The following is a 15,962-nucleotide window of genomic DNA, read 5'->3' on the forward strand; positions in this document are numbered from 1 at the left end:
ATGGAGCTGAATTAAAACTCTCAGTATGCTTCCCATTTTCCTGTAGCCTCTCCCCCACACAACTGTTTTGCAGAAATGTCCTGGCTTCTTCTTTGTTATCTCCCACCAATAGACACAGCACTCTTCACAAAATACTTTCCAGCAGGTAGCATATCATGTGCTGATCCACACCATGCCCCTTCAGTCCACAGAAGTTTCTGCCAGATAACATTTGTTTTAGTCTTTAAGGTACCATGGGACTCCTTGTTCATTTTTTTCAGGGATACCTTCACAGCAACAAAGAAACCTGCTTTCTGGGACCAAAATATGAAACCCAAGATAATCAGGGATGTAATTCTCAGTGTTTTGAAGCTACAATTGACACCCAGTGCATAGACTTGACAGAACCTCCTATACCAACTGAGTTGGAAGGAGGCAGAGCCAGAGTAGTGATTCATTCAGAGAAGCAGCGAGGAGTCTCTGCTGTGGATGATTACGCTGTACCTCCCAAGAGTGTACAACTTTTAAGATGCATATGGTCCTCATGACACCTTGAAGCCTTTCTCTGGGAAGTGAACCCAGCACACAGCTTGGGAATTTTTTTGTGGGTTATGGTGGGGGCGGTGGCTGCATCTAGATATTACTCTGAATGGCTTGATCAGAACGATCAGATTGTATTCTGATCCCTTCCCTTGTTTTTTTGACAAGACAGCACAACCAGGATAGCATCGCTGAGACGGGGCTGAAAACCATCTATTTCACCTTCCAGTTTTACCGCTTCCCTCCCGTCACAACGCCACGGTTGCAGCTGGTGAAAATGGATGTCTCAGGGAAAACTCCTGTGGTCACCTCTTCCCATCTCTTGGCCCAGATTAACCAAGATGGAACCTTCGACCTCAGTAAGCCCAGGGGGCAACCTGTGGGGCGTGTTTTTAAAGAAAAGGAAACAACACATTTCCTTCCTCCCTGCCCCAAGCCCCAGACCACCCATTTCAGGGGAGAACACATTCCATCCGAGAGATTGTGGAGGAGGCAGGTGGTTGCAGAAGAAAAGAAGGGCAGAGGATCTTTTCCTGCACAGCTAGAAGGCGCCAGGTTGGCAAAGACTGGCTGAAGACTATGCAGAGGCCGTTATTTTCCATCTTTCCATATTACCTTGTCCTCCTTACCATCTGCCCTCTCACCCTGCCCCTAATCCCTGTTGTGTTTCCTCACTCCTAAAATTTTGAGTTTCACTTGCCTGAAAGGTGGCTGTGACCATGGGCCACCTTCAGTTATAGTTCTTTATGTCTTGCAACCGATTACATTTGAGCTTATTATAGTTGGACACACCTTTACAGCCAGAGCTGGTTCCCAGAGTGGCCTACAGTTGAAATTTACTTTGGGGTGGACATGTAGGTGAAATGAAGGTATCTGTAGGTGTATGTTTGGGGTCTGAAACTTCCAGAATTCTGCCTGGACAGTTCTTGGAGAATTCTGGGAGTTGGGATCCAAAAACAAAACAATAAGAGCAGATCCCAAGTGCTTAGACTCCTGAATCACTAATATGAATATAGGGGCTAGTAGCGGGTTTTTGTGAATCAGGTCACTTTTGCAGGACAACATTCCATGTAAAGCTGTATTTTTATTGGAACACTAAAAAGTTTAAAAGCAAGGTGAGCTTTGAGGTTCTCCAGAACTTTCCTTCAGGCTAGAATGGTATAAAATGAGTCTGGGTGAGAGGGTGGCTAGGGAAAGACACAAAGCATCCCCAAAGCCAGGCCATCGTTTTCATGAAGGCAGAGGGCTAGCAAGGCAAGAGGGAAGTGGCAAGTTCAGTAAATCAACAAGGCTGTGAAGGTGCTGCTTTGCAGCCCCTTCGTTCTCCATAGATAAAGACCTAGCTGGGAGGCTTGTAGCTCTGTTGCCTGAGGAAAGTAGCCTTATCGTATTATAGAGTTCTAGAATTGTGAATTTGGAAGGGGCCTATAAGGCCATTGAGTCAAACTTCGCTCAAGGCAGGAATACAAATCAAAGGATATCTGCCAGGGGGTTGTCTAAATCTCTCTTGAATGCCTCCAGTGTTGGAACACTCACCACCTCTCTAGGTCATCGGTTCCCTTGTCGTACTGCTCTAACAATTGAGAGGTTTTCCTGACATTCAGCAGAAATCTGGCTTCCTGTAACTTGAGCCCATTATTACTGGCTTAGAACATTTACAAGGCTATCAGCAGGCCAGGCATTTACTGGAACGTAACACTTTTTGCTCTGAAATTCCTGGGACACCTGTAACCGGCTAATTTCTCCACAGGCTCACCAGGCTTCCAGCTGAGGTATATGGTGGATCCTGGGTTTCTCAAACCAGGCGAGCAACGGTGGTTTATCCGTTACCTGGCTGAGCACACTCTGCAAATAGATGCCTGGGACGGGGACTCCTTGCTCCTTGTTGGATCTGCAACTGTGAAACTGAAGGTGGGCACCCATTTGCTGGCTGTTCTGTCAGAGCAAAGTATCAGACTGAAGAACTACTTGGAGGAGTAGCAAAACGTTTCAACCTAATAAGAAAGCAGCCCAGTTGCCATGACTCAACTTCTAGACATCAGAAGAGATAGGACCAGATAGGCTGTTTGATGTGTTGGAATCAGAAGATTCTGAAATGACGTAGATGTTCGGTTGAGCTGTGCAGTCAGGTTCCACCAGTCTCACCCTCTGTGGCTTCTACTTGGAACATTTTTTTGGGGGGGGGGGTTCCCTCTGTTGAGAGCTGCATTACTTAAGTGCACTGTGCTAGGGTCTAAATGCTTATAGGGAGAGAGGCCAAAGCTAAATGTTTTCAGCCCCTCGTCAGCCATAACTTATCATTCTGGCCAAAGTGCTTGTTTTTTCTGGGCATCTCCTGCTAGCTGAACGTGTCGGTTCAGTCCTCTTCCTCCTCCATCCCACCACACCCTAGTCATCGGTTCCTCATACTGAGGCTTTCTTTCTTCTTTTCTTCAGCACTTACTCCGCCAGGGCCGGACAGCTGTTCAAGTCCACCACGAGCTGGAGGTGGTCACCATGGAATACAAGCAGGACACCCCAGTGATGAGTGGGGAGGTTTTCCAGCCTGGGTACGTGAAGCCCATTGGAGTCCATGCTGTTGTGAGAGGCTGGCTTCACCTGAGCCTGGCTAATATTGGTAAGTTGTGATACATCTGTGTGCTTCCCAGGGAAACCTCCCTGTTGTTGGGGCAAAGGAGTCTCAGGTCAAATGGGGATCTAGTCCTGTCATGGAGTAAGTGCATGGCAGGTGCACAGTATTCAAGAATCTGTGGGAACATCAGGTGGGGAAGCTGTCAAAAAAAAAGAGACCAAATTAAGGTTGTTTGGGGCTTCCAGATTCATATGGGCAGACACCATGAGCATAAGGCACCAGACATAACAGTAACAGAATGAAGAAATGTGCAATTCCAGGGGATGCCAGAGATGAAGATAAAGAATTGGAAAAAATAAGCAAGATACAGGCTTCTGGCAATAGAAATAACTCATTTATGGATGAAACACACTTCAGTGGTCCCCATAGTCATCATGGCATTGGAAACAATGCGGTGGAATTTTATCAGATATAATCAGCTACAGACCTTTGAAATAACACCATCAGATTTGCAAAAAAGGCAGTATTAGGAACAGCATACATATTGCACCAATATTTAACTAATACTTTAGGGCAGTGGTCCCAAGCCTTTTCCGAACTGCAAGATTGGTTGGGGGGTGGGGTCTGTGCGCTGCAGAGGCGGGGCACCCGTGCACGCATGTGTGAGTTGGCGGGATGTGCAGGGAGGGGGGCAGGGCACCAGTGTGTGCATGTGGGGGCCGTGTGTGCGTGCGGGTGCGTGTGTACATGCGAGGGGTGTGGAAGATCTGTCTCCACGGCCCAGTCCTGCCAAGGTGGACCAGGAGTTGGGGACCCCGGCTTTAGGATATTTTTTAAATACTTGTATCTGTTATATAGCAACAACAATAACAGTAATACTCTTAAAGCTGCAGTGCTGGAAGGGACCCTTTGGATCACGGTGTCCAGTCCCTGTCAGGGAAGCACCATGAGCAATTGAACTCCCAGTCTCTGGCTCTACAGCTAGATATCTAAACCACTGAGCTGTCTACGTCTCCTAGAGTTTACCTTTTAAATGAAAAACTAGCAGAAGACTCCTCCTTAGGAAAGAGCAATGTCTGCATCCCAGTCTGTGAAGCCATGGTTTTGATGATTTAGAGAGATGTTCTGCTCCAGGGACGGGGTAGGGAGTTTTACCACCGCACATTGTAAAATCTTATTATCCCCTGTGTGCCCTGACAATGGAAATAACATTGGGTTCTTACAGCATGATGGAAATGCACAGGTCATTAATTCTGTTTAGTCTTGTTTACAAACAGGGAATCAGAGGCAGCTTTGGAAAAGGACAATATGGGAAAAGCAACACTCAATTAGATGCCAACAAAACAGCAAAGTGGAGGAGATGATTGGGATGAGAAGGAGGCACCACAGGGCCGTATCTAGGAGGAAGGGATCTAGACACATAAGGACTTTTCTCTTGCCAGGTTCATGGCTTTAATTCATCCACCTGTAAAAACCAGAGCAGCTCTGTTTAAAAAAAAAATCTTATCTTCAGAAGAAAGATTAGCTTTCATTCTACCATATCATAAACTGACATTTCATACTTTGTCTGCAAGAAGGAGATAAGCTTCTTTTGTGGAGGGGGTGGGAACAGGGGTAGAGTAGGAGAGAAGGAACATCTTTGAGATGATTGCTGGTAAGGTGGTTTGAAGGCTAGGCAAGGAAGTGGCCAGATGGCAAAGAGGGACTCAAAACGACTTCGCGAGGATTGCTGTGGTCTGGTGGGTCACATTGCTTTCCCTGCTGCATTTTTGTTTAGAATTCATGGACTTAGTCCCTTATCTCCCCTATCTTGCTTTTATCCATCCCATAATTCTTCCCATCGTTTCTCCAGTTTCAGGATTCATGCTGTTGGGTGTCGTCTCTCCTCCCCCCCCCGCCCCCAGTTATGGATTTCTGTGAGTTGGCCTTCCGGTTCATTTCTCCTCACTAAGTCTGAATCCTCTTTTACTGTCTTCCCCCCTGCTTTTCTTCAGTAAATTCATTATCCAAATCACTTCATGCTCCAAAGGGTCAAATCAGGCACTCCAGTTGTACTTGCTCGGGAGAAGAAAACATACTAGTTTTTCAACCACATGTTCCTCTCACATGGTTGTCTGCACCCAATCAGGATGCAAATGAAGCTACATTGCTTATGCCACAGGAATGGCTGGAGAAAGGAGTGAGTGGAGAAGAACTGCCCTTCTGCGGTCTTGTGTTGCAGGTAAGGAGATGTTCGGTGCTGGCACTTCTGCTTTGCAAGCTTGAGCCCAAGGCCCAGCCCTCCACCATCTCCACACAGAGCTGGACACTTCCTGAAACCCCCGAAGATCTCCTGCCAATAGTCTTCAGCTAAAAGGGCCAAGAATCTAACTTTGGATATGGCAGCTCCCTGTTCCTGCCTGCCTGTGGCTGTAAGACTGGTCCAGACACATGAAGGCTAAAGGAGAAAATCCAGAGTGTGCTACCTGGGAGGCACCCATCTTGTCTGCCTTAATCTCAAACCTGGATGAAACAATCAGAGGAGTCTCTTCCATCCCTTGCCATTTGCCAGGAGAGAAAAGACGAGAGGAGTTGGGGCACAGGGAAGAAGAAGAGAAGAGAAGCCCTTGTCTCTGGACCCTTTAATGGGCTGCCAGGGGGCAACCCTTCCTCATTCTCAAGTTGTTTTTAAAGATAAAGGGCAGTAAGGAGAGAAATGAAGTGGCCTGTCATCTGCAGTGAACAGCACTAGGCTGGGAGACTCGGCAGCAGGTGCTTGAATCACCTTGTCATTTGCACTTGAGTGAGAGACATTGCTATACTTTTTGAATTACTGTATAAAAATGAATGTTCCCTTTGTATACATAAACTAGTCTGTGCTGTTTTATGCTGTGCAGCATTCTCTTTTGTCTGTCTTGGTGGCAGGCGAGTGGCCACCCTGGCACCCACTGTGGACTTTAGCTCTGCCTGGGAAGATTCCCCTTGAAGGACGTGACCCTCCACAGAGAAATGATTCGCAGTTTGTGAGAGGACATCAAGGAGAGGAGACCCTTCCCTGCACAGGGGAGCAGCTCAGGAGGGAAAAACCTGAAGAAGCAGCTCGCCTTCTGTAAAATAATCTTTGCCTTCTTGAAATGAAGGTGCTCCCCTTGCATCTTTTCCAAAGGAACCGGGGTTCCTGGCACACAGCAAATCAAAGAGCCTCTTATGCAAAAAAAAAAAAAAAAGGCCTTAAGGTGTTTCCTTTGATAACCCCCCTCCATTTGCCTGCAAAGGCCTGTGGGTTTAGAGGGAAGAAATTGGCTTTAAAGAAAGATTTTGGCTTGCAGGGGGAGGCTGAGATCAAAAGGATCGGCAGCCTTGCAAAGGGCTGTGTAAGGCTGCCATTATGCATCAAGGTGTTTATTTCCCAAAAAGTCAAAAGAGAACCTGCTCAGGTATCAGAAAGGTACAAAACAAGATAAGGCTTCAAATAGCGGAGCAAGAAGTAACTCTCCGAGGCTGGTGTTTGAGGTGACACAGGCAATTCGGGTGCCCTTGCAGGACTTTCTGGCACACTTCCTGAGACACACTTTGCTGAAGAGGTGAACCCTCACCCCATGCAGTCACCTTCATGACTAACATGGCTCCGGGGAAGGTAGATTTCTTTTTCTGTGGCATATAACGTGGTTCTGGTGCTTCTCATCAAAAGAGAAAAGAACTCGCTGCAGGCGGTGAGAGATCAGAGGAAGGGGAAACAGGAGACCTAGGAGGGGGAGGAGAAGAGAAACCACAAGAGGAAAAACAAAGCCTCAGATCATACTTGCCATGCCTCACCTTCAGACTCCTAGAGATCTGCCAAAATTCATCTTGTTCTACCACCTGCCAGTGCAGGAATCCACAGGTAGAAGGTCCCTGAAAAGTGGCCACCCGACCTCTGCTCTAAAGCATTCAAGGAAAGAGCGTCCTCCTCTCAAACAGCTCTTGCTCTCTGGACATTCTGTGGCCCGTTTAGTTGGAATCTCATTTCTTGTAGTTTGAATCCAATGTTTTAGTTTCCACCTTCTGGAGTAGCTGGCTAGAAGCTTGCTCCATCTTTTGTGTGTTAACTACTTGCAAATCTGGAGATGGTTATTCTACCCCTTTTCCATCTTCTCACCTCCAATCTTCCCCAAACATTCCTCAGAGTCTCCAGGCATACTAAGAACTCATGCTAAGTATCCCTGGGGCTTTGAGATTGAATTGAGTGGCATGCGCGAAGCAAGGCGATCCTCCCTCAGTGTCCTTGATGTAATGCAAGGTCTGCAGTCAGGCCCCAGGGGAGAGTTGCCCTGCCAGGTAGAACAGTTTGAGGGCCAAAGGGGAAAAAAAAACTTTTTGGAGGAGAGGTATGGTCCTGGCTGCCGCAGGTTCTTCCAGCTGACTGTCCTGGCACACATCGGAGAGCAGCTTGTGCTTCGGTCAGATATAGGAAGACCCCACCCCAATATGGACACACGTGGTTCATCCTCTCATGCAGGCCTCCCTTTCCACTCCTGAGGAATTTCACCAAGAGCTTGAAACATGAGTTTTTAAAGGGGGCTCACTCATTATGTACAAGTGGTCAGAGGATAGCTGCCATTATTGTTCTTGCACTCACAAAATTAGTTTGTTGCAGTGTAGGTTGCTTTTATACCAATAAGCCGGAAAAATGCAAGGAAAGATTCTCCAGTTCACTCCAAAAGTTGGTTCTGAGACTTTGATTTGAAAATAACCAGAAGAATGCACAAAGATGAGACAAAATCGTGTTTTTCTTGGCTCTTTGGGGCCAAAACTAGAATGGCGTGAAAAGTGCAAAATGCTTGTCAAGATGACTTTTGAAGGCAAGTAGGAAAACCTTCCTTTGTTTGCTGAAAAATAGCTTTGTAACCATTTGTGTTACTTCTGAAATGTGACTTGGTTACACCTTCATTATCCCAAAGAACAATTGGGGGCAGGGGTGGAAGTATAATATGGTGCCCCAGCAGGCTCCCACCATTCCAGTGTAGTTCAGGATTGTGGCCGTCTTCCTGCGCACTTATCCTGAAACCTCCACCGGTGTATTTGGCTCTTCCTGACCTCAGCAGAAGCTGAGCTGTGCAGTTGGATCCTCCTTCAGTGTTGATACTGAGAGAACCAGGTTTCAGCCTCTTCCTCTTAAGTGTCTCAGGCTGCCACTACACAGCGGGAAAAATACACTTTGTGATCTGCAGTTTTTCAAATTGGACCCTGGCTAGTTTCTGTGGGGAAAATCCCTGCGGCCAATCCACATAACAAAGCTGTCTTTGCGTGGAGCTCCAACAGCAGAAGCTAGCTTTCATCTGACGTGATGCCAGTTTGCAATTCCCACCTCTTCTTTAAAATTTATTTTTCCTGTGTGACCTAGTGGTAGTCTGTTGCTGTGCTAACCTGAAAGGCTTTCTTTTTAGAAGCAGTGCAGTGTTTGAAGACAACTGGAACATCCCTTTTTGCCTGATGATGGCAGGCAATTGGAGCAAGAAAAGGATTCCCCATCATGCTTCTCCTCATTGAGTTTTGCATCATATAGTCCTCAGTTTTTAATTCTATTCCATCTGTGTTTGATCCGATGCAAATTGCAGGAGTAAATGAACAATTTAGTCATCCTCTCAGTGAAGCCAGACTTGCTATCCTAAAAAGAGAGTCAGGCACCTTGGATTGTGACCTGGCTCAAACCGGCAAGTCCTATACAGCACAGGTTGGAAGCGTGTGACTTTTCCCCAAGTAAAATATATATTAGGTGAAGAAATGTATGTGTGTGGGGGATTGATACTATGCATCTAACTGCTTGCTTTAACTAAGAGATGGGAATTCACATCCTGATCTCCATGACACCATTGTTTAGTGGCTTCCCATCCTTTATACAAGTTGCTCTGCCATGTTGCAACACTTCTCAGGTTTGTTGTTTAGTTGTTTAGTCGTTAAGTCGTGTCTGACTCTTCGTGACCCCATGGACCAGAGCACGCCAAGCCCTCCTGTCTCCCACTGCCTCCCGGAGTTGGATCGAATTCATGTTGGAGACTTCGATGACCCTATCCATCCATCTCGTCCTCTGTCGTCCCCTTCTCCTCTTGCCTTCACACTTTCCCAACATCAAGGTCTTTTCCAGGGAGTCTTCTCTTCTCATGAGATGGCCAAAGTATTGGAGCCTCAGCTTCAGGATCTGTCCTTCCACTTTCTCAGGTTTAGTTGATGACAAATAAAAGCTTTATGATAAACTGTGCAACTTACCTTGGTCCTACAGTCACAGAACTACTGAAAAGTGCTGCTCAGGTCATGACTTTGCTCTGTTTTTGGTCCTCCCTCCACAGACACATGTGCTTCTATTTTTCTGCAGGCCACCTCTGTGAACAAAGGCTGAAAAAACCACACTCATTGCCACCTTCCCGCTCCCGAGTCATCTCCTCGCATGACGGAAACAGTGGCTTCCATGGGGGCAGCCTGCTCTCCATCAACACTTACAGTGGTATGATTGCTTTAAGGGTGCAGCTGCTCTGGGACAGGATAGGGGTTTGGGGAGGGCTGGTTCCCCCTTTTTTTCTCTCCCTTGATCACATGACACAAAGAGAAATGCAAATCAGCCTGAACTTGCCTCCTTCAATTCATAGTTTTCACCTCGGCAGCTGGGGATTCTACTTTTTAAAAAGATGGATCAATTCACATTGGTTCAGATGTACCAGTACAGACTCTACCCCCCTTCTTTTTTAAAAAAAAACAGCTAAAGATGAAACAAAAGCTCTCTTGGCAAGCCTTTGTTTTACAACTTAGAAATGGCTTGCAAAGCCAGCAAGATTTAAAAGATATATATCTTGATGTCAGCACTGTTGCTCTTGGGCACATAATCTCAATCTGTCCCCCCCCCACACACACACACAGTTGAGTGAATTTATTTTATTGAAGGAGAGGTAACTGAGAGCAGCAGAGGAAAAGCAGCAATCCTGGGGGGAGGGGAACATAAGTGTTTTCCCTTTTTTTAGCAAAAGGCACACCAAATGGATAGAAGCAAGTGAGTGGGCAGCCTGCAAAAGGTTTGGTGAAAGGTAGCTACATGTCCTCTTTTAGGGAGCACAGTCCTCCCTTTGATGGTCTGCCAGAGGACAGTCTCTTTTTTTTTGAAGATTTCGTCCATTTGAAGGGCTCTCTAGTCTACATTTAATTTAAAAGTAAAGAACCCAAAGAAGGAGGGAGATCAGGGCTCTTGACATTATCTGACACCCACTGCTGAGTAGCACCTAGACATGAGACTCACCAGCAGGCACAGAGATCCCTGTCTTCCCTAGTACTAGTGAGATTCCCTATAATTCTAGCTAAATTCTCAAAACCATTTCTGATCTTTCCATCTGTAAAATATAAATTAACATGCGTGGTTTTCTGGAAATCCATGCCCTCCTTTGCCTTCCTTCTTGGCGTTGTTGGAGAAGCCAGTGTAATTGGCAAATAGGCCTTGCACCTCCTCTCTGCCCCCATACCCTTGTTGAGTTTATCTTGGAAAGAAATGGCCAGGACATGAGTTAAGGACCACTTTATATCTCAAAAGAGTCAGTCAAATAGATTGCTTTTAGGAGGAAAAGATCTCGGGATCTCTTATCCTGCTTTTAGCCCACAGTTAAAATGTCAATCCATTTTCTAGTGAACCACCAGAGTGTCTAACAGAAAGTAGGATTTTAAACAGGTGAGGACTCTCAAGTGAAATCATGCAATATTTTGACAATTGAAACAGCCTTTCACTTATGTCCCTTTTAACTCCCAACACAGCATCTTTCTGAAGAAGGCTAGTGAATCACCTTCACTGTGGAGGCTTGGTCTGGGCAGCAGGCCAAGCTGTGCAGCACTATTATTACCACTTTCCTTCGGTGCTGAGCTTTCAGTCTAATGTGTGTCTGGTGGGGTTGGACTCAGTGGCTTTATAAGCCTCTTCCGATGCCATTATTCTAGGATTCCGTGAGAAGCCCCCAAGTTGCGGGGGTTAGCGAAGACAAAATAAAAAAACATGTTACTGTGGCAAACTGTAGAATTAGACAAGGGTTTCCAAAGGTCATCAAATCCAAACCCTTTCTGGTGCAGGAAATCCACCTCTAAAGCAATTCTGACAAATGGTCACCCATCTGTCTCTGTGTAACACCATGCTATGATAGAGAATGCATCACCTTCTGAGGAATTCCTTTCCTCTTTCAAGGATCTGTGACTCTCTAGAAATTGCTTCTGAAGTTTTGTTGAACTCTCTTTTCTTTTACTTTGAATCTGACGGTTTTTGTCCTACCACCTGGAGCAGCAGAAATCAACCTTCTTGCATCTTCCAAATGACCAGCCCTTCAGACACCTGAAGAAGGCCATCGTAACAGGTGAAGAAACAACAAACAGCATCACTGGACCACCCTTGCAAACTGATGGAGACACACTGCCCTTTTTGGGAGATGTGTCCTATGAACAATCCCTTTTTCCTTTATCCTTCTCCATTATCCTCTCCATTATCCCCCACTCCCAAGGCAAATAGCTGGAGCTGTTTCTCTGTGTATTTGCAGTGGGAAAGAGGACTGCCCTGAAATGGGGTGAGGGGGAGGAGGAGAGAGGAACAAGCCCTTGTTGATCCATTTTTGGGCAGGGTAGTTTTTGTACTGCTCTTCCAGTGCTTGGAAAAAATAGCTTCTCTGTCTTGTGCCTGCAAGGGCAAGAGGGGGGCAAAAGGGCCCAGCTGATGTCTCACTGCCCAGTGGCTTCTGAGTGTACTACCAAATCCACAGGAGGACTTTGCTGGACCCATAAATTCTTCAGACAGATACGCTGTTACACCATGGGCAGGAGCAGAGGAACCGCTGACTTGGTTGTAATACCTGTGAAGAGGGACTTGGGGTCATAGTAGGCCACAAGTGAAAGATGAGCCAACCAAAAATGGAAATGGAATACTAGGGTGGGTCCATAGAAATACATAAATAAATACAGTGTCCAGACCAAGGAAAATAATAGTACCGCCCTAGTGTGCTTTGGGCAGACATTGCTCAGAGTGTTGTGTCTAGTTCTGGGCACCACATTTAAGGAGAATATTGATAAGCTGATGTGTGTCCAGAAGAGAACAGACTGATGTAAATGGCCTGGAAACCAAGACCAATGGCAAACAGTCCAGGGAGCTGTTTGCCTGAAGGCTGAGAACTGGTATAAAAGCCATCTTGAAATCTTTCAAGGTTTGCCATGTGGGAGACTTCTACTTGGTTGTGCATCTTCTTCTTCATGGCCTCTGTGAATGCACACTAATGGGTTAAGTCTGCGCGTGCAGAAGAGAATGAATAATTCTAATGGTGATGAGGGCAGCAGGTACTGGGTAGTAGCATTAAATGAAGGTGACTGGCTGAGGAGGCAACAGCAGTGAAACCTGGGCTGTTAGTACTGTGCAGAAGGTAGCAAGGTAAACATTACTGAACTTTCTTTGCTATAGAAACCTTATGATGAGACAGTCTACAATGAAACAAGAGATAGTCTTGGAAGGTGAGACTCCCAAGTCAGAAAGCACTCAGTCAGCTACTATGGAAGAGTAAAGGACAAGTGTGAATAACCCTGTTCCTAAAGATGAAATTAGATTAACGCTAAAAAGATGTCTAGTGGTGGATGTGCACAGATGTGAAAGGAAAGCCTGATGCTGCAAAACACGTACAATTAGAGCATGGAACAAGGGAATTATCTCTGGAGGCAACAGTGATGAAACTGAGGCCGTCCTACTTTGGGCACATCATGAGAAGGCAAGATTCTCTGGAAAAGACAATAATGCTGAGAAAGGTGAAAGGAGCAGGAAAAGAGGAAGAGCCAATACAAGATGGACTGATTCCCTAAAGGAAGCCACTGGCTTGAGTTTGCAAAAGCTGAGCAGGGCTGTGGAGGAGAGCTCATTCATAGGATCAGCATAAGTTGCAGGTGACTTGACCGCATGTAACAGCAGCAACAGCAAATTTAGACAACTGTCGGGCAGATCTGCTTTGATTTGTCTTCCACTATTGAGAAGAGTGTTGGACTCGACGGCCTTGTCGGCCCCTTCTGTGGTTCTAAGATAGAGCAAGGTTGCTTTCTGAGGCTCCAGAGAGCAAGACCTCAACTAGTGGGTTCAAATTACAAGAAAGGCAATTCCAATTAAACACGTTAAGAAGAACTTTGGAGAGGAAGAGCTCTTTGGCAGTGGAATGGTGGCCTGTCTCAGAGAGTCATAGAGGCACTGTTGCTGGGGGAGTTTGCCAGAAGGGTCTGTCTGGGTGATGCTCTACGCGTGTATTTCCTGCACAGGCCAGGGTCTGGACTAAATGGTCCTTGGAATGCCAACTATCTTGTTCTGTGGCATGTCATAATACCCTTCCTTATGTTTCTGTGTCCAAAAAGAAAGCAAGAAAGGAAAAGGAAAAAAATCTCCAGCCATCACAGGAAATGCAAAAGGAGAACAAAGATTATTTTTGTTCTCCTTTTGCATTTCCTGTGATGGCTGGAGATTTTTTTCTTTTCCTTTCTTGCTTTTTTTTTTTTGTTAAACGAGTGTATTATTTTATTTGCAAAGCTATTTTCTGCCACAAAAAGAGAAGAAAAGATCACATCAAACAAGAAAGGGATCAATATGAGAGTATAAGCTAAGTAGTGTGTTGAAAATTGGCCCCAAATGAAATAAACCCGGAGAGATGAAGTCTCAAATTAATAACTTAATACTCTACCGTTTAGCAGAATAACGTGGAGCTAATTCATTAACATTGTCTTCAGCAACAAACTTCAAGTCTTTTTGTCTGAGATCTAATAGAATCTGAAAGCAAGGCAGAGGTAGCCTTAGCTTTAATTGTATTTTTATCTTTAATGCCCAGGCTAAGAGAGAGAAAGAGAGAGAGGACAGATTTTTCATATTAATGAAACACAGAATACCACTGCACAATTGGAACAAATGCTATGTTTAAATAGGTAGCAAATGTTTTTCCAGCAATTCCCCAGAAGATTATTGACCTCCTGTGCTGTTTTTTTCCCGTAGCAATAGCTGTGTTAGTCTGTTGTATATTATAGCAAAATCAGCCAAGTGTCTTGTGGCTGTTGAAAGACTAACATACTTCCCTGCACGTCCTTGTTTGAGTTTGATGTTTTACATTGCCATGTTCTTCCTCCTTGTCTTGCTGTGTGTGTGTCTTTCCAGCTGGAAATGTGTGCCAAGCACAAAAACTGGCGGATGTAGACAGTGAGTTAGCAGCCATGCTTTTCTCCCGCTTGCGTGAAGTCAGTGCAGCCTTTCAGCACACCAGCCGCGAGGCCAGCATCACCCGGAGGCGGAAGTTGGAGAGGATGATGTCGGTACGAAGACAGGAGTCTCAGGAGGGTGATTGTGGGAAGAAAGCCATCCTCATCTTGGTAAGGGTTGTGAATGGTCAGTCCAACGTCGTCCATAGTTTGAGCTCATCCACTGGCCATTTAGACCCATCTTGTTTATTCTAATTAGCGTTGGGGTGTTGCCAGGTCAGCGTCGTCCCATTCTCTGAGATTTCAGGGTGGAAATCTGGAACCAGGAGACTGGCCCTCGTGACGTCACAGAGGCACGCCAGAACTGATGGTGGGAACCGGCACAAGGGGGACTCTGGGCAACCAGCTAGCTATGGCCCTCAGAGCCAGGTCGAAAAACTAATTCTTTTATAGCAGAAGGGGCAAGGGGCATCCTAGTACCTGCTGGGAAATGGCAGAGATGGTTTGGGGGAGGTTAAAATCATCTCACACTAGGAAGGTAATGAGTTTCTGAAATCTCTGTTCCTCACCAATTTCCTGCATTTTTTTCAGGTTCACGATTCCTGACAAGGCCTCCCTGACATCTCCAAGACTTCCCAAGCTGAGCCAGATAAAGCCTCAGCTCACCTTTGGAAATCTTGGCCATGTCATGGAGATCTTTGTACCCTTTCCAAGCTCTCACTTCCCCCATTCTTTTCTCTCCGTTTCCCACGGTTTTGTTGTGTGCAAGATCTGCGAGAGAGTTTTTCTTAAGTTTTTATTTTTCTTATGCCAGATTTTCTCCTCCTCTGGCATTCCTTACTCAAATATTTGTCTTCACTTTGAGATGCAGAGAAGCAAAGGGATTCTCTGGGACTTCATGAACAACAAGTCTCCAGGCAGGGCTGACCCAAGACTCTTTGCCACCTGAGTTGAAGGACCAGATCATGCCTCTTCACTAGTCCATGTGCAGAGCTGACTGGGCTGGTGTTCTGACCTTTCTGTTAGCATCCCTGGTTGTTCCTGAGCCAACAGCCTAGTTTAGTTTGCCCTGGAAAGTGGTCTGTCCACCAGCAGAGGAATAGACTAGCTGAAGAATGCCAGAGGATCATTTGGGAAGCTATCGCCACTGCCCCCTCCCTGCATCCCCTGCCTGCAATGGTTGCCACCCTCTCTCTATCCAGTGGTAGGGCTGGCCTGGTCTCCCCAGTGTTCACAGGAGAGTTAGTCAGGAAGTGCGAGTGGGGAACTGGAAGGGATTGGAGGCCAATGTCACAAATGAAGTTCTGAAACAAGCTCTGAATCAGAATAAACCAGAGGAAGTAGAGATCATGTCTTCATCCAGGCCAAAATCTGCCCTGAAGATAGAGCTTTTTTTCCTTTTGAGACGATAGGGATTTGCCCTTCCTGCCTGACACTGTGTTGTCCGCCTCCCAGGGTGTTGCAATCCATTGAATTCCAGGAGCTTTTTTCAGTATTCCTTTTCTCGTTCCTCAGAGAAATTTAACTCCAGGAGGTGGCTTTCCCCCCGACTCTGCCTTCAACTGGGGTTGCCTGATTTCTTGCCTCCAGGGACCAGTCCAAAGTTTGCAGTGCCTTCTCATGCACCTCAAGGCAAAGCAGTCTGTAGAAAGGGGCTTTCTTTTGATGCCACCTTCAGAAATCCTATAGG

The 15,962-nt window shown here is 46.0% G+C and overlaps 1 protein-coding gene across 4 annotated transcripts in view; it reads left to right on the plus strand.

Moving 5' to 3' along the window:
* Nucleotides 1-15,962, plus strand: part of NPHP4 (nephrocystin 4) — a 106,849-nt gene that overhangs the window by 69,905 nt on the left and 20,982 nt on the right. For all 4 annotated transcript variants that reach the window (XM_072977752.2, XM_020800015.3, XM_020800018.3 and 1 more), the window contains exons 17-21: nucleotides 688-878; nucleotides 2,270-2,430; nucleotides 2,956-3,136; nucleotides 9,423-9,551; nucleotides 14,232-14,443. In XM_072977752.2, the coding sequence (XP_072833853.2) occupies nucleotides 688-878; nucleotides 2,270-2,430; nucleotides 2,956-3,136; nucleotides 9,423-9,551; nucleotides 14,232-14,443 (874 nt within the window). The remainder of the gene's footprint in view (nucleotides 1-687; nucleotides 879-2,269; nucleotides 2,431-2,955; nucleotides 3,137-9,422; nucleotides 9,552-14,231; nucleotides 14,444-15,962) is intronic.

Source organism: Pogona vitticeps, chromosome 7 (assembly GCF_051106095.1).
Source record: "Pogona vitticeps strain Pit_001003342236 chromosome 7, PviZW2.1, whole genome shotgun sequence".
Taxonomy (NCBI): domain Eukaryota; kingdom Metazoa; phylum Chordata; class Lepidosauria; order Squamata; family Agamidae; genus Pogona; species Pogona vitticeps.